The 27889-nt window shown below is 41.5% G+C and overlaps 4 protein-coding genes across 9 annotated transcripts in view; 1 reads left to right on the top strand and 3 right to left on the bottom strand.

Annotated features, from left to right (window-relative positions):
• Positions 1-13683, bottom strand: part of cep104 (centrosomal protein 104) — a 42097-nt gene extending 28414 nt beyond the window's left edge. The window contains exons 1-12 of one of the 3 annotated variants that reach the window (XM_015967473.3): positions 13605-13683; positions 11747-11873; positions 11493-11666; positions 11097-11235; positions 10735-10800; positions 6572-6648; positions 5045-5213; positions 1997-2152; positions 1683-1889; positions 892-1098; positions 645-809; positions 208-378 (exon numbers count right to left, since the gene is read on the bottom strand). In XM_015967473.3, the coding sequence (XP_015822959.3) occupies positions 208-378; positions 645-809; positions 892-1098; positions 1683-1889; positions 1997-2152; positions 5045-5213; positions 6572-6648; positions 10735-10800; positions 11097-11235; positions 11493-11666; positions 11747-11859 (1644 nt within the window). In that variant the 5' untranslated portion in view covers positions 11860-11873; positions 13605-13683. The remainder of the gene's footprint in view (positions 1-207; positions 379-644; positions 810-891; positions 1099-1682; positions 1890-1996; positions 2153-5044; positions 5214-6571; positions 6649-10734; positions 10801-11096; positions 11236-11492; positions 11667-11746; positions 11874-13604) is intronic. The other 2 variants (XM_015967475.3, XM_015967474.3) reach the window with 2 other exon arrangements.
• Positions 13684-14107: 424 nt separating this feature from the next.
• Positions 14108-19047, top strand: lrrc47 (leucine rich repeat containing 47). The gene is made up of 7 exons (XM_015967476.3): positions 14108-14716; positions 14819-15277; positions 15352-15468; positions 15594-15709; positions 17671-17773; positions 17961-18050; positions 18610-19047. Exons 1-7 carry the CDS (start codon positions 14156-14158, stop codon positions 18814-18816), a joined length of 1653 nt encoding a protein of 550 aa, XP_015822962.3. The 5' UTR covers positions 14108-14155; the 3' UTR covers positions 18817-19047.
• Positions 19048-21576: 2529 nt separating this feature from the next.
• Positions 21577-23381, bottom strand: LOC107390654 (L-rhamnose-binding lectin SML). Of its 4 annotated transcripts, none has more exons than XM_054745770.2 (9): positions 23245-23381; positions 23104-23133; positions 22971-23030; positions 22752-22890; positions 22534-22640; positions 22379-22423; positions 22165-22297; positions 21911-22071; positions 21577-21738 (listed from the first exon to the last, which is right to left on the bottom strand). In XM_054745770.2, the coding sequence occupies exons 1-8, from the start codon at positions 23267-23269 to the stop codon at positions 21951-21953; spliced, it is 660 nt and encodes a 219-aa protein (XP_054601745.2). In that variant the 5' UTR covers positions 23270-23381; the 3' UTR covers positions 21577-21738; positions 21911-21950. The 4 variants fall into 4 exon arrangements, with proteins under 4 accessions (XP_054601745.2, XP_015822965.3, XP_070400865.1 ...); XM_015967479.3 differs by having other exon boundaries at positions 21968-22071; XM_070544764.1 differs by having other exon boundaries at positions 22752-22887.
• Positions 23382-25069: 1688 nt separating this feature from the next.
• Positions 25070-27692, bottom strand: casp9 (caspase 9, apoptosis-related cysteine peptidase). Its single transcript, XM_015967478.3, has 10 exons — positions 27376-27692; positions 27095-27305; positions 26933-27016; positions 26796-26857; positions 26495-26671; positions 26320-26409; positions 26065-26212; positions 25802-25990; positions 25602-25711; positions 25070-25504 (listed from the first exon to the last, which is right to left on the bottom strand). Exons 1-10 carry the CDS (start codon positions 27505-27507, stop codon positions 25400-25402), a joined length of 1308 nt encoding a protein of 435 aa, XP_015822964.1. The 5' UTR covers positions 27508-27692; the 3' UTR covers positions 25070-25399.
• Positions 27693-27889: the final 197 nt, after the last annotated feature.

Below are 27889 nucleotides of genomic sequence, written 5' to 3'. Positions count from 1 at the left end.
CCCACCCTCCAGGGGACAACTCTTCTTCTCATCGGATTTCACTCCGTATTCCTTTGCATCCTTGGAATTCTGCAAACACATTTCCTATGTCACATAAACAAATCAGCTATGCTTTAAGCAAATAAAAACACCCCGTGAGTGTGAAAGATAACATTGTCCTGAGCTGTGCTTTGTTTTGGAACGAGCTTTAACATCTGACTCTCGCACCTGGATGAAGGTGACGGCTGCAGCCCGAACACGGTTGGCGAGATCTCCGGTTCTGGACAGCAAGTGAGGAAACGTCTGCTCAATGCAGTGGATTACCTCAGCCTGACCCAGACCCAGACCTGGGATCAGCTGGACCAGCAACCGCAGCAGCTTCAGGGATGCATGGAAAACCTAAAGTGGGAGAGAAAGCGTTAGCATAAAATCTAACTTCGTTTAACTTGAGCTGATAGGCAGAAAGGGGAATTTTCTATTTGAGTTTAGTTATTTGTAATGTTTATTTTGAAAAGCCAGTTGTTATAGAGGTGGGGGGGGGGAGTGCCCCCTTATGTTGTTTGTAACAGAAACTCTAAGCATGACATCTGCTGTAAGGTGTCCACTGAGACCCAACGGGGCTGGATTTCACACCAGGACGTTTATCTTTAGAGGAAATGACTCACAGGTGTAACTTTATCCAGCAGAGCCATCTTCACCAAAAACACAGCAGCTCTGATCATGTTTCTCAGCTCCTCCTTGGCGGCCGTGGAAGACAACTGCAGTTTGCTGTGGACGGTCACAAGAGCATCTTCCCTGTGGCACCAGGTTTTAGAATATGCCCCAGCAACCTGAGGAGGGATAGATGACAAAATGACTTGCTGTGGGGTTGGAAAAGTTTTAGAAACGTCTATTTGTCTAAGATTTCCCTACCAGTCTCTCTCCATAGACTTCTACCGCGAGGCCAGCTTCTCTCTGGGCCGTCTCTGTGAGGAGTTCTGGTTCTCCAATCGGCTCAGGTCCTTGTGAAGTCCTCTGAGCGTCACATTTCGGGGGGCGCTCTGCCGCCGGGCTTGGAATGCTCTCCAATGGCCTCTGAAGGGCCGGCAGTGGCGTCTCATCATAAAGCAAAGTTGTAACCTACCACCAGACGGCCAACAGAAACCCAACATAAGTTCCTAATATCATTCAAATCTTGAGAAAAGAATACATTTTCTGTTAGAGCTCGCACACTCGTCTTTAACTCTCGGTGGTGTTATTGTACCTGAGGATCATTCAGCCTCAGGATAACAATAATTGTTTACTCTCTTCTAAACAAACTGTGAGCTCCGTCTCTTGTTCCTGTGGGCCAAGTGGCACCCTGCTGGCTCAAAGCACCGCCTTGAGGCCAGGCTGGCAGCCACCAGTCAGCCAACTGTTCCACGCTTTTAATTAAATAGTGAAACCCAAACCTGTAGTAAGGCCGGTGTTAGCAGTGAAAAAAACCAGTGTCTGCTGGTCATAATCTCCCTGTGTGCTTTGGGTTCAAGCACAACAGGTTTAGTCAGTTCCAAAGAAGCTTCAGAGATTGATTACATTTACTACAATATGGGATCACAAGCAAGTAGGAGCATGTGGATCGCTCGTGAGAAAATAGTAATCAAACTCTTGTAAGTGCCTGCTGATGCTGTTAGATAGTCTGACAAAAGGAGGTGAATGCATTTGATGAAGAGGAGAGAGCGTACGTCGATCTTGGGTAAAGCTGCGGAGGCATCAGGTGGCCTGATGTGTTTGGACACAACAGCTGGTTTGGCTGGCAGCTGATGCTGATGAGAGTTTATTTTGTTTCCCTTTCTGAAAGGGTCTGTGGACAACAGGGGCTTGGTGGGGCCTGGAGAAGGCAGATGTGTGGGGGGGCCCAGGACTGGGGATGACCCTGCCGCTCCGGTGATCTGGTGATGTCATGGAAACAGAGAAAATAATTAGACTTTGATTAAATAAGTCAAGAGGAACACACTGTGTGTAAGAAAATGAAGCTAATCTCAAGGTATGAGCTGACCACCGTGACGTCCAGCAGGTTGTGCACTTCAAGTTGCTGGTAAACAGTCCTCCTGTACTCGTCCATCAGCTCCTTTTTCTTCTTGGCCAAGTCGTAGTCCTCCTTCTCGATGGCGCACCGTTTCTCCACATCGTACCGAGCCAAACGCTCTCCCACCTGGAAAAGTCCAGGATGTGCGGAAGTAAACAAGCTGGTACTGCAGGTTCTGTCGTTACGTTAACTGTCTGGTGATTCCTTTTCTCTTTTTGTTGATGCATGCTGAATGTATGGCTGTTGCAGTTCCTCTCCTGGGGATCGCCTCAGACTTAGCATGGGGCAGGTCTGCCCTGGTTCTACAGAACCAAGTACGTCATGAATTGAGTCATCGAGATTTACGAGATGGAAACTGAACAGCAGCTTCCAGCCATCTCAACATGGACTAGATGCCAGCCGACGCTCTGATGCCACTTACAGCTTTCTCCTATCCATATTCAAGCTTCAGAAGAAAATCTTTCAAACAGAAAGAACAGTAGAAGAATCAGGCAAATGTTCTCACTTTGCAAATGTATTTGCAAAGTGAGAACATTTACATAATATACAGCCCATAAGTTAGTATGTATCTCATGCTACTTTGACTAAAAAAGCATCACTAGAGATAAAAGAAAAGCAAGTTAAAGTTTGGTCTAACAAGTTCTTTGTCTCTGAATTCGTAAGTTTTCCTTGAAAATAAAGACGTATTTGCTCTGATTATTCATATATTTGAGTTGAAAAGTACTACAGTTACCATTTACAGTATATAAATAAAGTTTGGACACAGCTACATATTCAAAATGAAGGGGCAGGTGTAAAAGAAATGCCTCCATTATTGGCAGACATCTACAAACATGTAATGCTAGCCTGATACAAGGGATTTTCTGCATGACTGTCTTGGCCAACTACCATGATCATGATGCTAACGTGACATGCTAACAACCATTAACATCCGCGAGCCCCTTTACAGTCTGGTTACAGACGAGCTGGCATCTGTGAGTTGCAGAGACCCTGTCTGCAGCTGCTGGGCTTGTTAAGAATTCATGGACTGCATGGTAACGCTGCACACAAAGAAAGTCTGTAACAGGAATCTGAACAATGTTTAAACTGCTTCTGTTGCACAAGATCCTTGTAAAAACCCACAAGATGTAAATTAAAGAAGAAGAAAGAAGTAGGAGTTTCAGTGATAGCAGCTTGTTGATGACATCAAGATATCACCAACCACTATCAAGTTCTATTCTATTCAATTCAATTTTATTTATATAGCGCAAAATCACGACAAGAGTCGTCTCAAGGCACATCACATAGTAAACATTCCAATACAGGCCAGTTCATTAAGCCAATCAGATAAAAGGTTCCTATATAAGGAACCCAGCAGATTGCATCAAGCTACTGACGGGTGTCCGTGACTTTACAGCAATCCTCATACTAAGCAAGCATAAAGCGACAGTGGAGAGGAAAACTCCCTTTTAACAGGAAGAAACCTCCAGAGGATCCTGGCTCAGTATAAGCAGCCATCCTCCACGACTCACTGGGTATGGAGAAGACAGAGCACACACACACACACCAACACCAGCCCACCCACACTCACCCACCCGCACGCACACACGCACACACACACACACACACGCACACACACACACACACACACACACACACACACACACACACACACACACACACACACACACACACACACACACACACACACACACACACACACACACACACACACAACATGTATATCAAGTGGTGTTTCTATGGTTACATTGTGATTTCTTAGTAAATATTCTATTTGGTGAGAGATAAACTTTATTGTATTTATCCTAGTGAATCTATAATTAAACGGGTAAACTAGTAGTAGCACATTCAATGTCAAAGAAAGTAAAGAGAGGGAGAATGTTTAAGTGGTTAGCTGCAGTGTGCTAGACGATGGCCCCCTCCATGAGGGCACCACAGCTCAGCAGAACATTATTGTAGCTTCTTCTGGGGAGAAAAACACTTAGAGAAAAATAAAGCTAACAGCTGAAATAGCAGGAAATAATACAGTTAAAGAGCAGATTGTAGAAGAAAGTAGTAGAGTGTGAAAAGTGATCAGTGTATCCTCAAGCAGTCTAAGCCTATAGCAGCATAACTACAGAGATAATTCTGGATAACCTAGCCTTATAGATGGAGGCATGTTGGAGGCAGGGTAAGGGAGAGCCGTCTACCGATTGTACACTCCACCTCCCTCTACTCCCCCACTTGTCCAGATTTAGGCTAACATCAGATTTTAACCATAGGCCCTATCAAATAAAAATGTTTTAAGCCTATTCTTAAAAGTAGACAAGGTGTCTGCCTCACGGACTAAGGCTGGGAGCTGGTTCCACAAGAGAGGAGCCTGATAACTAAAAGATCTGCCTCCCAACCTATTTTTAGATATTCCGGGAACCACCAGTAAACTTGCAGTCTGAGAGCGAAGTGCTTGGTTAGGAACGTATGGAACAATCAGATCACTGATGTATGATGGAGCTTGATTATTAAGAGCTTTATATGTGAGAAGAAGGATCTTAAAATCTATTCTGAATTTAACAGGTAGCCAATGTAGGGAAGCTAAGACAGGAGAGATATGATCTCTCTTTTTAATTCTCATCAGAACTCTAGCTGCAGCATTTTGGACAAGCTGAAGACTTTTAACTACATTCTGTGGACTTCCTGAGAGTAATGAATTACAGTAATTCAGTCTTGATGTAATAAATGCATGAACTAGTTTTTCAGCATCACTCCTGGAAAGGATGCATCTAATCTTAGCAATGTTCCGAAGGTGGAAAAAGGAAATCCTACAAACCTGTTTAACGTGGGATTTGAATGTCATGTCCTGGTCGAAGATAACGCCAAGATTCCTTACTTCGTTCTCGGAGATTAATTTTATGTCATTCAGGTCATTGAATTAAGTGTTTCCTTATCTTTATTACTCAGTCATAGCAACATCAAATGATTTAAAAGAACGCTATTTAGAGCAGTAAAATTCTGTTAAAATCAGAAAAGCCGCTCATTTACCTTTTGCAGATCTGCAATGGCCTGTTTGAGAATCTTGGCCACCTCAAAGTTCTCCTGTTGGACCATGTCGTGCTTTTTTTGGTCCAAGAGGCGAATGATGTAAGCGACTTCTGGGTCCTGGTACATATCAAAGGCCAAGTCGTCAAATGGGGAGATGCTCTCAGTTTTCCTGAAGCAAAACAAATCACAAAGACCACAAATGTTTGAAATAGTTGAAAGAGGGTGAGTGTGTAATTGTGACTGAGTTTTTTTCATCTACGTTAGTATGTGTAAGCATGAGCAGTTACACAAATACATATAAAGGGATAAAAATATAACCAGCTGGATAGGCATTGGATTTTGTATTGATAATTATTTTAAGATTTTACCTTTTTTTGTGGTTAAGAAAGTGAAATGAGAAATCGGGACAGGACTGGATAAGCTGTAGCTTCTTCTTGAGCCCCTTTCAAATGCATTTGTTTTTGATTATAAATTGAATAAAGTGAGATTATGTTTTTCAACATGTTCTTTGTTTTTATTTTTTCACAGCTGGGATGTGATTTTACGTGTTCGAAAATAAAAAAGTCTCATTCACTTGTGTTTTCAGTAAATTCGCTCTATGAATGAATGCCTTGTGAGTCGTTTTCTGTGTAAAAACCACTCTTGTGCTCCCGTTTCAGAGGGTAGAAGTTTGTCGGAGGAGAGGGGTGCAAAAATGACAAGATTTTGAGCCTTACTCATTAAAATTCATTCTATGCTAAATTCTCTCCTCTGATTGGCTAACTTCCATGCGACTCTTCTGCTGCCTTCATTCTGCTTTCCTGGGTAAAAAAGCTAGCATTATCTCCACTAATAATTGTGGAGTGGCTAATGCTAACAGTTGCTATAAGACACACTCTGCTCTCTTCTGGACGCAAAACCAACACAAGCTTCTGCGGACACAAGCCAAAGTGGGCAGGGCCATGAATACTAATTTCCCCTGTGACATCAAAGAATCTGTTTTTTTTTATCCGATCGTTTTTACGTGTATTTTCTTTCTGCGGCTAATGCAGGAAATGCGTGAGAAAGTGACCAAGACTCTTATTTATTGTCATTCAGTTACATTCATGTTATCTTTAACAGCAAGCAACAAGGTTCATGCAGAAGGCTGCTGAAAGAGAAGATTTAGATTTTCTCTTTTAGATCAAAGACACCATTTAAAAAAAAGGGTGTTGTCTTTTTCACATTATGGCTAGGCTCTTAATAGATTTTAAATCATTTTTATAATCAGTTCAGTGGGCTAGCCATTGTGCAATTCCTCACAAATGTGGGAAAAAAAGTACTTAATGACCCCCCACCCTCTTCTTCCTTACTTCCCTTGAAGAGGGCGAGACCTTGAGGTGAACCATCTTTGGGGGTTGATGCAATAAAAAATATATACGTATTTTGAAATGTTTTTTTTTCTTTGCACAGGCCACCACCTGCATTGACTTCAAACGTTTGTCTTCCAGCCTGAATGGTGTTATTGTCACGAGACAAAGGAACCAGGGTTCAACGGCCGAGCCTCACCCCATGAAAGTCGTGTCCAAGGCGGATTCCTGCTGGGTGCTGGTGAGGTAGTGTTCAATCAGCTGCTCTCTGCTTGGCTGGGGGCAAACAGATGGACAAATTACACACACGTGCATCTACTGTACAATTTTGCAATACTGTGCTATGCAAAGATCTGACAGACAGCTGTTGGTCGCTTTAAGGAGACTTGTTCAATTAATCTGTCAGTTTAGGTGATAAACAGCAAACAACCTAACCACAAATAGCCTAAACCCTAAAAATCTCACACACACACACACACACACACACACACACACACACACACACACACACACACACACACACACACACACACACACACTCACATTACTCATTCCCTCAAGGGTTCAACAATTCCCTACAGATGCTGCAAATCACCTTGAAAGCCACTGAAAGCTCATATTTACAGGAACAAAAATGGTGTTTGCTGACATCATTCTCACTCCTCTGCACAAAAAAGCTCTTCACATGAAAAAGAACAAGTTTCCTCGTTAACTTCCTGTCAGCTTAACACCTTCTCAGTTGCCTTGTGGTAGAGTGTCTGCCCTGATTGGGAGATTTGGGTTCAAATTCCAGTCGGTTCATACCAAAGGCTTTAAAATGGGACCCAATACCTTCCTGCTTGACACTCAGCTTAAAGGGTTGGACTGGGCGTAATTTTCACTTTAGATTGGGGGGGGGGGGGTCTTTACAGTATGTTCTAATGGGAAACAGGCTTCAACATAAATGTTTCTGCGTGGTCCTAAAGCTCAACCAGTGTCACTTTAATTTAAAGTAATATTGTTTTTGGATGGTAAAAAGTGCCGGGGTCAAAACTTGACTTTGGACCACCCCACCCCCCCACCCCCCCAAATTACGTCCATGGGTTAAACCATCGAATAGCTCCCGAGCGCAGCCACAGCTGCAGCTCACCGCTCCCCACGGGGATGGGTCAAATGCGTAGAAGTCATTTCACCAGTGTGTGATGACTAGTGGGACTTTAACAGCTGTCCACTAATCCTGAAGTACATACATGAAACTCTGAAATGATTATAGTCAAAGTAGGAAAGGGTCTCCTATTTGCATGTGCTGCAGAATTCTTCTATAAGGAAACTCACTGTAATAACGTCAGTTCCTTCATGTAAAAACAGATAAAGATGCTTCGGTTTGTAGAATGCCACATCCTCTTCCAGACTCTTCTGTCCGATTACATTAGGTCACAAAGACTTCTGACAACTTATCTAGAAAAACTGCAGCAAATACTGAGTTTAGCCTGCAGAGGTATTGGATTTTATTTCAATGCAAACTAAGCAGTAGGAATTAGGTTCTCAGTGTTCATACCATTTAAATTACACTAAAAAATTCAGACGTGAAGTCACACATCAAGTGGGGCCTTGCTGTCAGACGGATGGCACTGAACTGGAAAAATGATTTGCATAAAAACAGTGACATCTTTGTTTTTAAGTATAAATTTAACTGCGAGTAGCGATGCGCAGGAATACAGCGTAGCACGACCCTTTTGTAACACGAGCTGAAATATGAAAACCAAAGTAATAAAGGTCAGTTTGGAAGTTTTATTTTTAATAAAGGTAAATATACTGGTATTATTACCTCATTAGCTAAACACAGTCTGGTTATCATCAAGACTCTTTTAATTACATTTGTTTTTCATTAAATACTTTGAAAATCTTACATTTTTATCCATTTCAAAGACACTTTTTATTCTACTTAAATAAAAAGACGATCAAACGCTAACAGGTTGTTTTCTGAACACACAGGAGTAAAATTTACTGCCTTATTCTGACTTTGCATGTGTTTTTGTAAACCTATAGAGCCAGACGGATGATTCTTCATGATTAACATTTATTATTCTAAAATTAACTGCAGCCTAATATAAAATGTTTAAAGTGACTGCGTGTATTTTCCATGGCGGTAGGGGGCAGTAAATACCTAAATCATTGCAAGAGAGCTGTATTTTTGTGTTTGAGTAAGATCTTCCCAACGGAGGGCCATTAGGGTCAAAAAGCCCTGGGGATCACAACCTCCAGCAAAAGGACAAACACATCAGACTCCCTTTCATCACTGGCTACGAGTGAAGAGATAAATGTGTAAAATGTTTATGAATGCTGAAAATTTTGTAATCGTTTGTTACAAATCAGTAAATGCTTTTTGTCCTCACAGGCTCCCGTAGAAGGAAACATGGTGTCTAATATGGCGTAGACCCACTTCCATGTGTTTTAGACCCGATTTTTATTATGTTTTACGAAGCTGCCAATAATTTTCAACAACTGGGCTTTGTTTAATTCACTTTCAACAACATTTTGATGGATAATTCCAGAGATTAACGATACAAATTACACAGTCTTTTTAAAAACATCCAGAAAATATTTTCACTGCACTGATTCTGGTCATGGTTCTGATTCACCGATTCCACTTTTAACAGATTCTGAAAAATTAAAACAGTGTAATAACAGAATTCTTTATTCTTTTATTTTTCTGATTTATTTGAAAAGTTTGCTTCTGGATGTAAAAATACATGAAAATTGTTATTGCTAACATCAGTTAGCACTTATAGCAAAAGAACGAAAGAAAAATGTCAGATTTATACGTCTATTTGTTTGCTGCTTGGTGATGATGCACTCGAGGACCAAGCTGTGGAAAAAAATCAGGTGTTTGAGTTTCAGATCACCAGTGAAACCCTAACCCTGAAGATCAGCTGATTTTAGTCAAAAGTCTCTAACTTTGACTCAGCGGCTGATATCAGAATGTCTTATATCATAAATAGATCCCAGCATAAACTAAACATACCTTCATTTTATTATGACATTTGTAGTTTTTTCTGATCTGACAAATCAAAGCATGCTGTGGCAACAAGAGAAAAGAGTAAGGTAGCAGTAATTAGCTTAGTGGATACCACTTTCCAATAAGGCTCCCCTCATAAATAGTTTATAAATATATTACTAATGAATCTGTAACATGTTACGAATCATAAATAAGATTTATTAGGTATTATTTAAGAGAAAAAAGGAAAATAACAGATTTGGCTCATTATTGATCAAAAAATCTTTCTGGTTTCTCTCTTTCTCACCCGTCATTAATGCATGCATAATAAATACATATTAATGATTGATAACATGTTGCCGATACATTAATAACATGTCTATAAACTGTCTTATAGCCATTTATGAGAGGAGCCTCATCATGAAGTGGTACTGTTTAGTGTAAGGTTAGATGGAGAGCAAATAAAGAGGTGTAATGCACATCTTCATAAGGTGTGTGTAGCTTTGGGTAAACAACTCTTTAGGTAGCAATCAACCAACCATCCTCCATTTATACAAGCAATGTTTTTCGTATGCAGAACAAACATAATTTCCACTTGCGAAGCAGAAACAGGAGAAGGAGCGCTCCAGCCAACTGGATGGGCCAGATCTCTGCTGCGATGGAGGTGCTTCACTGGATTAAAGGAGCAACAATGCACAGCCTGTTCACTGGAATCTGTGCAAGTGGGTGTTCATGTCTTTGCATGTATTTCTCTGTGTGTGTGTGTGTGTGTGTGTGTGTGTGTGTGTGTGTGTGTGTGTGTGTGTGTGTGTGTGTGTGTGTGTGTGTGTGTGTGTGTGTGTGTGTGTGTGTGTGTGTGTGTGTGTGTGTGTGTGTGTGTGTGTGTGCATTTTAAGGTACTCTCCCTTCTCCGAGCCATCCATCTGCAGGACTATCTGGTTACGCTAACTGTAGGCCTCCTGTTGGATTACATAGTACCCTCCCTTTGTCTCTCATGACTGCATGTCTGACGCGTTTACACACACACAGGTAAACACAGGGGAAATATACAGCTCTGTATAATCAGCCCACCTGTGAACTTAGGCTACACTCTACAACGCTAAAGGCTAAATTATCACCAACACATTATATCAAATACTTGTAATATACAGTAAATGTCATCATTTCAGTCTCTTGTTTTCAAGCTAAATAATATAAATAAACTGCGTATTATTTAGAATAAATTATAATTGCATTCAACACAGAGAGTTCAGTTTGTGCGAATATGTGTATAAATTAACTAATTAACCCTGAATCACAAACGGAAAGGAGCTTTAGGCTCAACATCGCCATCTAGTGCTGTAGAGATGTAAGGTCAGCACAGAGTTCCACAGGAGAGCACTCACTGTTGTGTTTAAGGAGCTGCTGCCATCCAGAGGATCCCCAAGGACATTTATGGCAACCAAACCAACCTGAAAACAGAAAAACACCTTAATGAAAAGAAGGGCGACAGCACTCAATCACATTCATATGTAATCCTGAGAGATGAAGAGTTTCTTTTCCCCAACAGGAATCAAAGCTAGATTATTTTTTATTGATTTTAATATTCCCATACAATATCTGTGCTTTTCCTAGAATGTATTTATAACATTTGCATGGGAAAAACTCTCCAAGGTGGCTGAAAAAAGTTATTTTAGAAGGTTACACACAAATACATGATAGGATTACCAAACTGCAGGAGGTGGGACTGATGCTGATGCAGGACTACCTGGTTGTGGTGGTTGTAACGGTTGGGATGGTTCCTGTGCAGCATTATTCTCAGATACGTTCCAGCGGCATCCACGTGGACCGACTTGAGCTCCCGAGATTTAAAAGCCGTCTTCTCGTTATCCGCCAGAGACACATACCTGGTTACGAGAAAGAAACTTGTCAGCTATTAGCTTCACGTAACAAGACAAAACCCATCATTACCCTTTAGGCTTTAAGGCCAAAGATTTCTATCAATCAACAACTCACTTCACCACTTTCATAAAGGATTGAATCAACTTATTTTTGACGCATCACCAAAAACAGCCCTAGGCTCTCATATAGCCTAGCAAAATGAGTTACATCAATCCTTAAAAACACTATTATAGCCTGAGCCTGACCAGGTCTGCAGACTCACCCAAGCCTCTGAAGTTGTCCAGAAAGTCCTGGTGGACTGGTCTCAGGAAGGCTGTCTCCAATATAGAACTCCACCTTGGTTGGGATCAGGTACTGGTGAGCCAGCAGCTGCAGCTTCCTTATCCTGCTCCTCTCCACCAGTTGAAGGGTGATGTGCTGGGGGAAGGAGCACAGCCTGGAAAAAGATTTTTGTTAATAAAAGTTAGTTTTGGGGGGGTGGGGGGGGGGTAAGAACAAGTAAAAAGACTAAACTACCTGCTGGATCTCCAGCCATGGACTGTGGGTGCGTGGACCATTAGCTCCTTGGCACTGAATTTGTCCTCATGACTCGAAGAGCTGACCACAATAAATCCTATCTTCTTGGGCATTCCTCTGATGAGCACTAAATAAAAAACACGATAATTAACCTATTATTTTGCAATTAATAAGAATAAATGCACACATAATGTTGATGTTCCATAAACTATACACTGTAAAAACTATACTAAATACTATTCCAATGGTGAATTTGGTACTGTTCTGTAGTTTTCTACTGTGTGTCCAATTCTAACTAACATTTTGCACTCCCTTCATACCTGAGAATCAATGTTTCTTTAAAAGTTTTCCCTTTGAAAGGAATGACATTTAAAGAGGGATAAGAAGGTCTTTCCAGTGTACTTTTATTATTATAAACTCAGATTAAACTTCTACCCGCCAACAATACACCATATTATTAATAATGCTCTTGTATGTGTGTTGGTTTGTATGCATGACTTTATCTGCTGAAATGAAAAGCGTGTTTGTACTTTCCCCAAAGTAGTTGAGTTCAGTTCTATGTAATAAAACTCTAGAAGTGTTTTAATACTGATTAAGAAAAATTAGGAAGCTTTCTTTGGGCTGCCACTATTCATCAAAGCTACTCAGTGGTGCATGAAGTAAGAATGACATCATGTGATCAAATATGGGTTCTGCAGCTCATATATCAAAACAAACTAGTCCGTACTCAGAGCCAGAAGATTCCAAATGATGAACAAAGATGAGTCATACACAGTAAGTTGACAGGTATATAAACACATTTCACTGTTAATTCAGGTTGTTGGTCATTGGAAAAGCAGCTTGACATATTTTCAGAGCTGATTATAATTTTCTAATTCACTGCTAGCATTGTTGGCTCAACGTTAGCTTCTAGTCTTCTTTACACGATATTAGAGTAAACCAAAAGGATCCCGTGGCTTCTTAAAGTTGACGGAAATAACTTCTGGTCCACTTCTTTCCTTTCACTGTCTAACATTCAGTCCACAAAGCTGCTGTATTTTCAGCTGGTGCTGAACTGCAGTGTTTGCATCTGAGCAGACTTGGCAACCCTGCAGGCTCACATGTGATTGGCTCTGGAACCAGGAAATATGGAAGCTGGACAGTTTGTAAACAAAGATTTACATCTCTCTTTGGCAACTACCCAGGCAGCTGAGAAGGAACTCTGTTTTAATGTGACCATCTGTCCAACGTGATTGAGAAATTAGACTGTTTTGTGGTTATTTCACTGCAGAATTCTTTCTTGTGGCACCTTTAAATTAAAAACTAGTATTTACAGATGCTGCAAAGGTGACAGCATTAACTCAACTCACCCTCCAAGTTCAGCTTATGACTTGCTAGAACATTCACAACAAAACATTTTTTAATGAAGAGATTTTGCTAAAGTTTGAACATTTACCACAGGATCTGTATGTGTGGTGCAAAAATATGTAAGAACAGAGGTGAGAACAGAGAGGCCTAAAAAGTAACATAAACGTCAACTTGAGAAGTCAAAGTTGCACACTTAAAGACACAAATATCAATTTAAAGCACAGACCTTAGTCAGTTCACTTTGACTTTACTGAAACCCGCATATAGAACAAACAACACTCATAAATTAAATTGGTAGCAGGCTGGAATGAGTTGGGAAGGGGGGGGGGGGGGTCGTTAGCTAAAGTATGCATAGCTAATAACCTAACAGTACCTGCATTGTGAAGCCTACACCGTCGGAAATTAAAGAAATGTTCCACTTCCTCTACAATTTAATCGTTTAATACCTTTTGTAACTGTACAGTGTAACGAAGATAAAACTGTTATTGTGCGTTTCTTAAAGATATCTTACCAGCAACATTACCGTGTAGTTGACTGCTCGTAGTCCCATCTCATCTCCATAACCACCACTGACAACATCAATTCCGGACATGCGCACTTGTGAAACTGCCTCAAGGAATTCTGGTCTGTGTAGTTTTATTTTGTTGTTGGTTTATTTGCCCCCTTTTCGCTTTTTCTATGTGTTTATTGTAGCTTTAAATATTTCAGACTTTAGTAAAAGCAGAAATTTAAATATTAATATGAATTTGGAAGCATTTATTAAGGTGTGTTGACACGTTCGTTAGGCCGTAAATAATGCCTTACCAAAAAAGGAAGTTGAATATTTATTTCAAAGTAAGAGTTTGACATGTCGTTACATAGTGACACAGAATACGTCAAATTTCTGTTAGTTACATTAACTTACTTTTTCAACGTTGTTTGTTTGTTTAGGCGAATAAGCTCTTAGGTTTTTCCACGAAACAACGAGTTCACAACAGTCGTCCGCTATTTTGAAATATACAAACGGAAGTAGCCTTTCTCGATTGTTTTATCCATGTCCTGTGCAGAAGCAGCGTGGATGACATGGAGAAATGGCCAGAAATAGAGAAAGCAGCCACGGAGAAGAGGCGTGAGCTGGTTTTACAGGGTAATACTATTGACAAGAGAATTTCTTCCATCGGCGGACTCACCTCCTCCATTTATTCCCTCCAGTTGCTGAATTATCTGGAGGTTAGCCAGTGCCCAAGTTTGACAGAGATCCACGAGGACATCCAACATCTGACAAACCTCCAAAGCCTGATCTTGTGCAGAAACAAGCTCACCATCATTCCAGAAGTCATCGGCAGCCTGAAGTCCCTGAAGGTCCTGGATCTTTCCGTCAACAACCTTAAGGCCTTGCCAGAGGGGATAACTCAGCTGAGGGAGCTTAACACTCTGAACGTGAGCTGCAACTGCTTGGAGGTTCTTCCGGGTGGATTGAGTCAGTGCACCAAGTTGTCCACCATCAACATCTCCAAGAACCGAATCACCCGTTTTCCTCCTGATCTTTACTCCGAGAACCTGGATCTGCTCAGCACCCTGGTGGCTTCTGATAACCTAATTGAAGAGCTATGTGGAGAAATTCACAAGCTGCCTGCTCTAAAGGTAGGCACACTCCATCTTCGGATGAGTTTAATCCAAATAAAAACACAAACGTGCTTCCTGTTTGTTTTAACTCATGTATGTGTTTCATCTCTGGTTCTGCAGGTTCTGGATGTCTCCAACAACAAATTAAGAGAGATCCCCTCTGATCTGAGCAGTTGCCCCAAGTTAAAGGAGATCAACTTTAAAGGCAACAAGCTGAGCGACAAGCGTTTGGAGAAGATGGTCAATGGGTGTCAAACCAAGTCCATCCTGGACTACCTCAGAGGGAAAGGGAGAAAACAGGGGGAGGAGGGCGTTGATGCTGACAGAGGACGCAGTGCTGACAAGAAGAAAAAGCAGCAGCAGAAGAAGAAGAAGGGCAAAGAGACAGAAGAACAGGATGAGGAGGAGGAACTGAACAGGATGGTCGTGAAGGTGCTCCACATTTCAGATGTTCCCACAGCACTCACGGTCAAAGTCAGCGCTGAGGTCAAAGACGTTCGTCCGTACTTGGTGTGCTGCACGGTCAGAGGCATGAACCTAAAGTCCGGGAACGCTCTCAAACGGTTCCTAATGGCTCAGGTAAGAGCAACACCTGGTGAGGTTCATAGAATGTCACCGATAAGGGATAGCTGCTAATAAATCTGTGTTTACAGACGAAACTCCACGATGATCTGTGTGGTAAAAGAACCATTGCGACTATTGCTACCCATGATGCACAGCTTCTCAAAGGCCCGCTGGCTTATGACGTGAAACCACCCACCCAGCTGAAGGTGGGCTTCTGCAGAGGCATCAGGACCTTGTGAATCTCAGAACATGAAGTCTTTTTTCCAGTTTTTTTTGTTTTGTTTTGTTTTGTTTGTTTTGCATTTTAACGCCGAGTTTGTCTCTCGGTCAGATTGTGCCCTTGGGCCGGAGAGAGATGACTGCCGTCGAGCTGATAAGACACCTTCATTTAGAAGCTGAGGAGCTCAGGAAGCAGAAGAAGAGGCAGAATGTGACAGGTCTCCACAAGTCAGTACCACCTAGGACTCTTTCTCAAGCCCTGGAATTTCCTTAAAGGCCAAGTTCACTGAGAAACTGTTTTTATTTGTTATCTTTCCAATATGGTCAGAGTCAGTCATTCTGAGTTTATCATGCAGGCTGAATGTGAAAATAGTCTACCCTTATTTCCCGCTGTAGCTTCTGATAGAAAACAGACGAGGAAAAGCTCTTTTTTAAAAAGCTGTCGATCGTGTGCCACATTGTCAAATTAGCAGTCATGGACTCACCCATCTTGGCTTGCAACAGGGGAGGCTGTTGTTGGTTTAGCACCCAGGAAAGAGCAGAGTAGTAGAAGCTAACTAGGGATGCACCGATGGATCGGCATTTGATCCCAATCGGCCGATAGCGCCCCTATCGGTTTTGATCGGAGTTTAGATCAAAGCAGACCGGTAAACCCCGGTAAAAAAAAAAAAAAGTTGACAGTAATAACAACCGTCTTGTTTTAAAAAAAACTATGATCTTGGTGGGTTTACCGTGGCTGCAGTGTAGGCGCGGTGACCCTTACCAGCCACCGTATCATCTGCTGAAGTTGCCAGCAGCACATGCGCCCTTTGATGTTTACAACCAAAACTTTCTTGAAGCTAAAGCTGAAATAATGGCCAAAGGAGGAGACACCAGGAGTCAAATCTCATGACACATCTGCGTGACCATCACCCACAACTCTACAGTCAACACAAGGCTAGTTAACGTTAGCGTTTTAGCTAAAATGCGTGATCCGAGGATTTGGGTTGAGGGAGAATGCAACGAGTCGATATATAAAGCAGCCGCAGCGCCGCTACCTGCATATAAACCGTGTCGCGGACACCCCCATGTTGAAATGACGCTATGCATTACGGGGCTCCCAGGGGCAGATAAGAGTTGGTCTCTCTCCGAGAATAATTATGAATTTAACAACGGTTACTGCCTGATGACATTTTCCCACATCTGCAAAGCTCACTGGAAGGACACAAACCGAGGACAATATTTTCCTGATATAGGGTTTATTACTCAAGTATGGGTAAAAAAAGTATCTGATTAGAAGGCTACTTGAGTACTGAGTATCATCTGATCTAATATTTTTAAAATGATGACATCAACAGACAAAAATAAGAAGTTATGGGCAAATATTGGTATTTTAAAGACTAAAGGAAATAAATGTAAACAAATAAACAACATAATTACAAAATAACACATTTTAGGCAAAATTTAGACACAAACTGAGGATAATATTTCCTGACATACAGGGTTTATTTAATTGTGTGAAAATGTAGCACGTTTAAAAAAAATACCGCGATAATACCAAAAACCGTGGTAATTTTGGTCACAATAACCGTGAGGTTAAATTTTCACACCGTGACAACCCTAATACAGACCATTTTAGATTAGGTTACATTTCCTTTATTCCCAGATTATGTAGTTTGTAGCACTCATCATAATGTTGTAGAAAATTTCTGGCCAATCCACGTGATCGGTATCGGTGATCGGTATCGGTGATCAGCATTCTTTGATATTGGTATCGGTGATCGGCAGCAAAAAACCTGATCAGTGCATCCCTAAAGCTAACCGTTAGCATTATCAACTCCACCACACAGCAGAACTCTGCCAGGCTTGTGTTATTTGTGGAGATAAAACCTCAACAGAGTCGATGGAAGAGTCGCGATGCTGTTAGCCAATCCGAGGCGAGATGTCCGAATATCAGGAAGTAAGATTCCTAATCCTGCAGTTTTCTTCTCCCCTCTCCTCTGGCTCATGTCTACTTCTTAAAACAGGAGCGCCAGAGCTCCCCCCCCCCCCCCCCCCCCACATAGATCAACTCACAACTGGCTTTTGTTTATACTAGAGACCACTGCAGATGCGTTGAAAAAACTGTGAACTCGGTCTTTAAGCAGTAAAAAGGAGGAAGAAGGTTGAGGTTTGCTTTATTTCTGCCAACACTGCCCTTTCTTTTTTAGATACCTGCAGCTTTTAGAAGGTAAATCGTTTTACCCCTGCCTGGTGGATGCAGAGGGAGATGTGATCTCTTTCCCACCGATCACCAACAGTGAGAAAACCAAGGTCTGTGCATGTATTTCACACTGATTCCTGAATATCAAAATCAAACTGCTGATATTCTGTGATAATTAGATATCGTCAGCGTTTTATAGAGCACAATTAAATGAGTGTAGAAAAATGCAATATTCACAAGATGCATAGCAGGTTTGTGTGTATTTTCATGACGTATTAAGGTGGTATTTGGTTGCAGATCAAGAAAACGACCCAAGAGTTGTTCCTCGAGGTCACAAGTGCAGCCAACTTACAGACTTGTAAAGATGTCATGGATGCTCTGATTGTAGTAAGCTTCATATTTCCTGTCTTTTCTTTTCCCGGGCTATGAAATTGTCTTTTATGTTTATTATGACTCGTAAAGGTACAGCATCGGTTTACGGTTTGTCCTGTGGGTGGCAGTGAAGGATTACTCTTACAGGGATGTTGTCCCTGGGTATGCCAGCTTCCTCCCACAGCCCAAAAACACAGCATAGGTCAAAAACTCTTAAGCTACTTTGGACAAAAGCATCTGCTAAATGAAAAAAAATATAAAGTTTTATATTTTTTTCTCTGAATGGTGTTTCAGCCTCCATCCATCTTGGCATAGCTTATGTTTATGAGGGAAGATGCAAGAAGTAGAATTTTGTTTTTATCTCCCAAGTTTAACAAATGTAGATATTTTCTTTTTTATATAAATGTGCACTGATGTTGCTCAATTTTCAACAAAACAACATGCAAAGTCAGTGTGTTGGTGTTTCCCAAAGCTGAACGTTAAGCTTTTCCTTTTCTCTGGAGAGATGATGAAATTCTGTTGGGAAGCGTTGTCGTTCCTCCGTTTAACTGGCAGATTTCCTTATTTCCCACAGAAAATGGCGGAGTTAAACAAGTTTACAGCTGAGCATCGGGAGGAGGCGGGGTCAGACGGGGAGGATCCTGCCGCCACCACTGAAACCTCCAGTCAGCTGATTGTCCAACAGGTCCGAACCGTCGATCAAGACGGGAACCTGAAGGTCGTCTACCCGTCCAAGACGGACCTCTCCAATGACATCAGTCACTTGACTGTCATTTGGTAGTCGTCATTTTAGCCAATTACATCCAAGAAATCAGATTTAAATTGAATATTTTGATTTGATTCTTTACTTAACAGAGCTCTGACAGTTTTCTTGTGACGAACAAACTAATAATAAACTAAATTATCTAATAAACTTTTTTATCAAGTGTTTCCTGAGGACAGATGTTAACATGACTGACTTCTGTACAGCTCCTTTCTTAACATATTTGGCTAATAAAGATTCTGAAAAGGTCTTTATTGTTTGTTTTTCAAACTAAACGATGTCGGTCAGTTGTAAAAGTAAAATTATCGGTAAGTTACTGACTTCAGCGGAAAGTACTTGGGTACGAGAGTCGGAAAAGTACTCTGGTGCTTTTAGCACCATCCTACCTGGAGAGCGGGCTCTGGTGGGTGGCTTCACAGCGGTGTGGAGCCCAGAGTGTGAAAAGTAGCACAAGGTCATTTGGGACACAAAAACATCGTAACCCAAAAGTGGAGAATGTGGCAGCTGTTAAGTAAAAATTGATATTATTATTGAAGTGGTATTAATGTCTTGACTGCTAAAACATCTGGTGCTTCATTAAGAATGATTAAACGCAGGTTCATCCTTTTGCTAGTCTCTATCAGTCTCTACAGGAAGGACTTGGCCTTGCCTCAGACCAGCTTGGTCTGATTTATCAGTAACGCTCCCGTGGGAAACTCTGTTGAATGAATGCACCTGGGTGTGTATGAAGGAAATGTGACCTTGTTTTCACTCCCTAGGTTAAACGGCTTTCCACCTGACGGCGTTGTCTTGGAACGTGATGTTAGTGTCTGTAACTCGAGAAGGCCCCGCCTTCTTCGTCCTGTCTTTTCAGTAAAATATACTGTGGGACAAGGAGGAGCAGAGAAGTATGGCGGAGACCCGGAGGGGTTTTTGTCATGTCTTCCCTCCGCTGCTCTGGCCACACAGCGTAAAAATGACCTCCCTCCTTTGTGTGTGTGTTCATTTCAGATTTAAGGGTTAAGGGATTTAAAAATAACTCGACAGCAGCTGTGCCAAAACTTTCTTCTTAGTCTGCGGCTTTTTGTCAGACTGAAAAAAAGAAACCCGCAAAAGGCTGCTGGCATCAAGGCGCAACACTGGGGCAACCAGTGACTCCACCACCAAGTAATCAATGACTGACAGTCTAGGGTCATTTTTGGTCTGGATTAGTACACTTGAGGTACTTCAACACTAAAACAGGAATGCAACCTGGTGGAAACACCTTGGTACCGCTTTGAACCGAGTTGAGCCATGCTGGGTCGGTTCTAGTGGAAAAGGTCATAAGGTTGTTTCTGATGAGCTGGTGTGTAGTAAGGGGGTCCCGCAGGGAACTGTGTTGGCCCCTTTCCTCTTCAACCCCTACACTGCAGATGTCTCCAACTCCCCAGGCTGACACCTTCAGAGGTTCTCTGATGACTCTGCTGTAGTCTGCCTCATCACAAGTGAGGACGGCTCGAGTGCAGACAGAAAACGGGGTTTTGGGAACACGTCAGCAGAATCACCTCCTGATCAACGCGGAGAAAACCAAGGAGCTGGTGGTGGGTTTCTGCAGGTGCAGGCCCAACAGAGTAATCCCAGTGAACCTCCAGGTTATGGACATATGACTTACCTGAATTCTCACCTGAACAACAAACTGGGCTGGATTCTACCTGCTGAGGAGACTGAGGTCCTTTGGGGTACAGGGGTGCTCCTAAAGACCTTCTTTGACTCAGTGATCTCAGCCATCTTTCAGGGTGTGGTTTGTTGGGGCAGCTGAGAGATTAGATATGTTCATTAAGAAGCCCAGCTCTGTTCTAGGATGTCCTCTTGATCCAGTGCAGGAATTGGGGGACAGAAGGCCTGGAGAGCTCCTTCAGTAGCAGACTGCTGCATCCTTGAGCATGAAGGAACAGCCCGTCCTTCCTCCCAGCAGCTGTTGGACTCTAACCATCACTGCCCCCAACAAAACCAGAAAACCGTTTTCCCTTCCTTCCTGCTGCTTTTTGTTATTTGCACCGGTTCTGTTGTTATTCGACTTGCACTCATTCAGATCTCATTTTCCACAGTTTTCCATTCATGTTCCCAATCCTGGCGAATATTCGGCTGCAGTCTTGAGCTTCCTCACGCTGGATGGGAAGCTCCTGTTTCCACTTTAAGCAACAATAACAGAACTGTCCAGGAAAAAATTATGAAGAGCTTTTCACAAACAGGGTTGCATAACAGGAGAACGGACACAACACAACTGCAGCATGAGCAAGCACTGGATTTGGAAAAATGTGATAAATTAGGTTGCAAAACTGGGTCGTTAGCTGAGATGATAACCGTTTTCTGTGAATTTTTAGATTTTTGCAAAGAAATTTTGATTTTAAATGAATTTTTAAATTTGTGCTGCTTCTTCCAGCATTGCTGAAACAATTGCAACAAAAGTTTTTGAGTTTACAGAGAAGATACAAACAATAATCGCCTGCATGTAGTTATGGTGATGGTGATGTGAGAGCATCTGGTGGAATTTATGATGAGTATTGAAATATTTTATTTTATAATATATATATTTTTTATTATTTTAAATTTATAAAAAGACAATTAACAGGTTTTTTTAAGTATTTTATTTCAGTGCATGGAAATAAAAAAGTTCCTTCCACACGCAGACACCAGGAAGTGTGTGTGTGTGTGTGCGTGCGTGTGTGTGTGTATGTGTTCCCATTATCTTTTATTTTTCCTTCCTGTAAAAATAATCACTCAGCTAAACACAAAAGAGAGCTCCTGATGGATAGAAGGTTGGAAGCTTTTCTTGAGCTGCAGGATTTCATTTTTATTAGGAATACAAAAATCAAACATTCAAAACATAAACATGTCACTGTTGGTTTAAGCATTTTGTTTAATGCCTCTTCATTGTGAGGTGACGTGTTTACACAGTCTCGCCTTGGCTGTTCGATGGATCTGCAAAAGGAAAAAAGGAAATGTTTTAAGATCGTTTTAAACGTCTGTAGAGTCAAAATGTGCTAAAGGTGCAAATATTTTACAACCAGAAAATATAAATAGGATCTTTTCCCTCATATAAAAGTTGTTTAGGGATCAAAAAATTGTCAGAATTAACTTTTCAAATATTTACCAGATGTCACAACGTGCATTTCTTTTTTCTTTTAGCAAATTTAAACCAGAGACTCACACTGACAAGCGTAAGCCACCTCCAGGTACTTGAAGATCCCCACACAGGGGTCTCCAAACACCGAGTTGGAGGCTTGGATGGTACAGCTGTTTTTCCCTTCACAGCTGTGGAGCCACACAATTGAATACAGATGTGAAACACCTCTAAGGAAAGAAACATCTAGATATTTTTTGCAGATAGAATAAGTTAATTACTACCTGTCAGCAACTTGGTTGGTGGGATTAGAGCAGGCTGTGTTCTGGATCTGAGAGATGGGTCGGCCATAGATGCACGTGGTCTGGTCTCGGCGTCCATAATCAGCACCGTAGACAGAGATGATCTGTCCTTCATCTGTTAATGAAAACAGGAATAATGACAGGATCACCCATTTGTTTGTCTGACATGGAAACAACATCTAAAGTGAGACCTTACCACACTTCAGGTGCGCCAGAGAGTGCTCACATGTCACACTAGTAACTAAAAAAGTAAAAAGAATCAAATGAATCCAGCTGGCTTTAGGTCAGGATTACACAGAACCAGATTACACACAGAGAAATAGCATAGTAACCGTTAAACATGACACTGACTGGCTGACAGGCAGGTGTAGGTGGTCTGCAGGTACTTGGCGGTTCCCCTGCAGGGATCAGATGTAAAAGCATCACTGCTCAGCTCACACACCTTTTTCCCGTTGCATCTGCAGGGAGAAAAGAGAGGATCAAAACTCACTCAGCACCACCGAAGGACTAGATGTAATCTAAATAAACAACATCTGCACATTTCTATGTAAATCACATCATATGTGCACCTTTTCTTGACAATATCAACAGCCCCCGGCAGGGAGCAGTCCGTGTCAGAAACCTGATCTGGGCCTCTTCCGTCGCTGCAGACGGAGCTGTCCACACGTCCGTACAGCGATGTCTGAACACTGATCACTCCAAAGTCTTCTTAAAAACCAGGAGAGAAAAACAAGACCTGAGCAGATTTTACAAAACAAAACTTAATACTGCTGCATAAAGATTCGTACCACAGCTCAGACGGTGAACCACGTTCTCCAGACAGGTCGTAACCGTTTCTGCTGAAAACCCTAAAATAACAGTCACAAAAGTTTAAAGGCAACATGTAGATGCTGATTTGCATTTGAATGCACACATATTTACCTGCGTTCACAAGCACAGAGGTTCCTAGCACTGAAAAAGAAAATCCCCGTTAAATAAAACTGTTTAAGTTAAGACGTTTTCGACTTTTATGCAAACATTTACTGTTCTGTAGCTTAAATACACACATATAGATATACTCACAGAGCACAGTGCTGAAGAGGAGCATGGTTGTGCACGACTGAGGAGAGGTCAGTGCGAATGGGAGTGGGAGCTCACACTCGGTACTTATTCATACGGGTGTGGGCCAGCCTCTTGTGCAACATTATCTTGGATCTGATCCCCGTGGCTCTCATTCATCCAGCTGGAGTCGATAGAAATGAGAAAAACAAAAACTTTGTGAGGATTAGAAGGCAGACATCCAATCTGGGAGTAGACTGAAAGATAAGATATTTTTGCATCAGTTACAAGAATGAGATTTAAGATCTCAGCTTTTATAACGCTCATGGAGTTTGTTGGCCGGCTTACAGCTGCTGATGCACACACAACAGCAGGTCAGTAGGGTCTCAGTGGAGGAAAGCTGAGCGGGGTTTTTACGGGAGGCAGTTTCCCTGGAGGACTCTGGACGTTTAGAAAAACACAATTTATCTTAGAGAGCAAAACATTTCTTCACTTCACGAAGAAAAAGCTAAATAGACATGTTACAGCTTCACCAGTTTGTAGACTTTCCAGCAGTTTCAACTGGAGGTTCATCTCTTATGTGAAAGGTCTTCTTTGGGATGTCTCCAGGATGCCCACACATAATAATAATAATAATAATACATTTTATTTCAAAGCGCCTTTCAGGACACCCAAGGTCACTTTACACAAAACACGTAATAAAATACAATAAAACAATAATAAAACCCAAAGAAGAAAAAACAGAGAGAAACATTTCAATAAAATCAGAGGTTGTAGGCAGATTTAAACATATGTGTTTTGAGTTTTGATTGGAAAAGGGTAAAACTGTCGATGTTCCTGATGTCTGGGGGAAGTGAGTTCCAGAGTCGAGGAGCAGAGCGGCTGAAAGCTCTGCTCCCCATGGTAGCGAGACGGGCAGAAGGAACCGCAAGATGGATGGAAGAAGAAGATCTGAGTGAACGGGACGGGGTGTGAATACTTATAAGGTCTGAGATATATGGAGGAGAGAGGTTGTGGATTGCTTTGAAGGTATGGAGGAGAATTTTGAAGATGGACCTGAATTTAACTGGGAGCCAGTGGAGCTGCTGGAGAACCGGCGTGATGTGGTGAAAGGAAGGGGTTCTGGTGATAATACGGGCTGCTGAATTCTGGACCAGTTGCAGTTTATGAAGGAGTTTGTTGGGGAGACCATAAAGAAGTGAATTGCAATAGTCGAGACATGCACGCACGCACACACACACACACACAAACAAACACTTCAACACTACTAAAATAAACTAATAAAAATCACACCAAAAACATTTAATAATTGTCTGGAGTAACGGTGGTCCTGTTCTATACTCTACTGTTTTTTCTATTATTTGTGTTATTATAGACTAAAGTAGATTTGTTTATTGTTTTTAATTTTGATTATATATTTATTTATTCTGAAAAGTATTATTTATATTTTTATTAATATTATTTATGTAGTAGTTTATGTATATACTCGTTTTTTTATTGGATTTATTGTTTATTATGTGTTTATTTTATAAGATTACATTTGTTTTTCACTGCAACGTCCCACTGTGTGTCTTTGTAGAATAATATCGTGAGTTGCTGTGTAGATAACAATAATGTCACAGGAACACCCATTTGATTGATATTTCATTGTTTTGGGTTAATAAATATTAAACTAAACTAACATAATGATGGTCAGAAGGAAATAGATTAACTTGTGGTATTTGGCACTCTCTAGTGGCAGAGGGGAGACCGAAACAAACCGTTATTTTAGCCTGCAGCAGGTGTTTCTATAGCATGCTGATACCTGGCTGCTAGTCAGATTACACAAACAACTCAGCCAGAATGCAGATTATGTTGAAATCCAAGAGAACATCATGGATTACAAATGTTTAATAAAGAATTACGAGTAGAAAAAGATGCATGAAGATAGTTGAGAATGAAAAGTAAATCCCATGTTGACATTTTACAACATGCTTAGTCAATCAGTCAGCCATCTTTAAAACAGAGATAACGGTCATAGAAAAAGTCTTTTAGCTCTTAAACATTTTGGGAGGATCACAAATGACAGAAAAACACAAGAAAATATTATTTCAGTATAACAAAAGTCACAAAACAGTTCAGATTTGTACATTTTGACTAAAGAATTTGCTTTGTAGCGTCAGATATTCACATACAGTCACTATGTTGAGACTTGAAAGTAGAAAAGTTTCCGAAGGAAGTTGAAGGAACCAGGCATCTGCTTGTAAAGCCCCTTTGCAGAGTTTTGGGAAACTTCGTGGTTAACCTGTAAACAAAACAGTCAGATCAGCTGTTTTTACATTAAAAATCTTTGGATGGATAAAAAGAGACTCTTTCATGGCAGCAAGATGAAGGAAGCTCACCATCACCAGCATTGTGACCAAGTCATCTGTAGCAGCGTTTTCCTGGAGGATGCGGTCCAGAGTCTCCACATACCAAGAACCTGCCTGAGTGTCTCTCCAGGAAACATAACCTGAGTTGGTCACATGATCAAAGTGGCTTTAGAGCAACAAGAAAACTGATGCTGTTATTTCTTTAAATGAACACATGGTAATTTACGCACCGGGAAAAGTGGAGTAGGACACAAGGATGTCACTTGGGGTGGGCAGAGAGGTTCGGGCGTCGATCTCATCCGACAGGCTGAGAGAATCGCTGCTGGACGATGTTGGGATGGCGTCCGTCTGGTCGTCTTCTCCTCCGCTGGAGGGATGAACCTCGTCGGGGGACACCTCAAAGCCGGTGTCTCTTTCATCTTAAGGATGAATTAAATTTAATTTGTTCATTTGAGAGGATAAATAGGTTTTTTTTTGCTGTTAGTGACTTTACCTCCTCCACAGGCCTGAATGAAGAAGAGTTTTGGCTTCCCTTGTAAGGACGGGCAGTTGTGTCCATTCAGGTAGAGCGTGATGTTCTGAACTGTGACGTGTTTTCCGTCCACGCCGTAAACGGCACCAGGAAAGCGGCTATGACTCACCTACAGATATGATTATATGTGATCCAGATCACAGACTTTAATAAATCTGGTGGGGAAAAAAATGAAAAGTTTTGGACTCTTATGAGTGAAATCCTGAGAAAGCTTACCTCAGTCCCATGGGAGAGCATGATAACCACACAGCAGTCAAGCTGGGAGTGATCCTTCTTAGACAAAGCAGACAGCTCATGTTTGATTTGCTAAAAGTCAATGACAACAGTTAAGTTTTTCATACTTCCTGTGTTGTTTCAGATGAAAACAGAAGTTAGAGAAGACAATTCTCACTCTTTCTTTCAGATTTGTTTTGACTTTAACAATAAAGTTGAGCGCCTTGAATCTACTTTCCAACTTCTCACAGTCTACGTTGGACCCTCTGCGGTTGCTGAGTTCACTTTGGGGTTCAAAGTCCACGTTATTTATGATCAGACAGTGGCCACAGGGGTTGGCTTCCATTTTATAGCTCTGCAACATACATAGAGAGAAACAGAAACTAGAGGAAGATGGATCAATCATTTAAATAAAAAACAAAAAACTAGGGCATAATCAGAATTTCAATCAAATCAGTGCAACATAAACGGTTCCCTACCTGAAGACTATCCCGCCGTGTCCTGCCCTCTGGCCTTGGTCTGAAGTACTCCTTCTCAGGTGCTGTGGTAATAACAAAAGTCAGGCATAAATGATTAAATGTCTCATAATAACACTTAAAACAAATGTTTATCTTACGTGGGCTGGGAGTAATAGTTGGTCTCTGTACTGGGTGGACAGGTACAGGATCAATTCTGTGTTTATCAACATCAATGGGGGAAACTATGAAACAAAAAATCACGAAAATACAGTTTTATTCAGTAAAATGAAAGATTATAAGTTTTAGTGTGATGCACTCACTAACTGGGAGGGGCTCCACAACAGGACGGACCACTTCTGTGGGTGTTGCAGGGTGGACTTGAACAGTTGGGACTCCAATTTGTAAAAGTTCAGCCAAAGCCTGCTGACCCGTTTCCCGGAGACACTCCAGAAATAACGGGAATGCTCGACTCCCGCGGGTTTCCAAGTCCCGGACTAGTTGTCTGGCCTGATCTCTTCTTGTTCCAGCGATCTGGTGGGAGGAACTGTAACATTAGTTCTGAATAAATAAACAAAAACTAACCTTTAGTTCAATCAAATACCCGAAGCTCGTCGATCATGTCGTGGGTGAAAACCCCCTTCTCAAGGAGGGCGTCATAGAGGTTAGTTGGATCCAAATCTCTCACCAAACCAGTCCTGTTCCGCTGAAGAATGTTTTTGTGTTGTTCCTCCATCCTGCCCGCGGTAACAAAGCGGTGACACGTAGGTAAAACAAAACTATTCCTGACTAGTTATTCGGTTTGGACATAGGTCAGTCAGTGTCCTAAATCTCGCCACCCGTGTGTAAAACTGAAACCGAATCATTTACAAGCAACAGAAAGCTCTTTACTCGTATTTTCTTTCCGGCTGCGCTTTCCACTTCCTTGTTTACATCAGCGCCGACTATGATTGGTCAATTAGTGGCACGTGACCCCAAAAAAAATAGAGTGCGTTCATATGCTATCACGGAAAGTCCCCCTTTCAGACAAAAAGCTCGCGGTGTCTTATTTACTTGGCTCAAACCCACCGGACTTCACAGTAAAACATTAAAACTACAACTACATAAGACCCAAAGAA

This window comes from Nothobranchius furzeri, chromosome 15, assembly GCF_043380555.1.
Source record: "Nothobranchius furzeri strain GRZ-AD chromosome 15, NfurGRZ-RIMD1, whole genome shotgun sequence".
Taxonomy (NCBI): Eukaryota; Metazoa; Chordata; class Actinopteri; order Cyprinodontiformes; family Nothobranchiidae; genus Nothobranchius; species Nothobranchius furzeri.
The sequence above is the reverse complement of the archived record's forward strand: the minus strand, read 5'-3'. Positions and strand labels throughout refer to the sequence as shown.

Excerpts from the sequence above, each read along its gene's own strand:
- LOC107390654 (XM_015967479.3), bottom strand. The coding sequence starts at position 23,269 with ATGCTCCTCTTCAGCACTGTGCTCT. Across the intron at positions 23,134-23,244 it reads CCTCTTCAGCACTGTGCTCT|TGCTAGGAACCTCTGTGCTT; the intron begins GTGAGTATATCT and ends TTTCTTTTTCAG. Across the intron at positions 22,298-22,378 it reads TCTGGCGCACCTGAAGTGTG|ATGAAGGACAGATCATCTCT; the intron begins GTAAGGTCTCAC and ends TTTCATTAACAG.
- casp9 (XM_015967478.3), bottom strand. The coding sequence starts at position 27,507 with ATGGAGGAACAACACAAAAACATTCTTCAGCGGAACAGGACTGGTTTG. Across the intron at positions 27,017-27,094 it reads TGTGGAGCCCCTCCCAGTTA|TTTCCCCCATTGATGTTGAT; the intron begins GTGAGTGCATCA and ends TTTGTTTCATAG. Across the intron at positions 25,712-25,801 it reads GTCCTACTCCACTTTTCCCG|GTTATGTTTCCTGGAGAGAC; the intron begins GTGCGTAAATTA and ends TGACCAACTCAG.
- lrrc47 (XM_015967476.3), top strand. The coding sequence starts at position 14,156 with ATGGAGAAATGGCCAGAAATAGAGAAAGCAGCCACGGAGAAGAGGCGT. Across the intron at positions 15,278-15,351 it reads AACGGTTCCTAATGGCTCAG|ACGAAACTCCACGATGATCT; the intron begins GTAAGAGCAACA and ends CTGTGTTTACAG. Across the intron at positions 17,774-17,960 it reads CCAACAGTGAGAAAACCAAG|ATCAAGAAAACGACCCAAGA; the intron begins GTCTGTGCATGT and ends ATTTGGTTGCAG.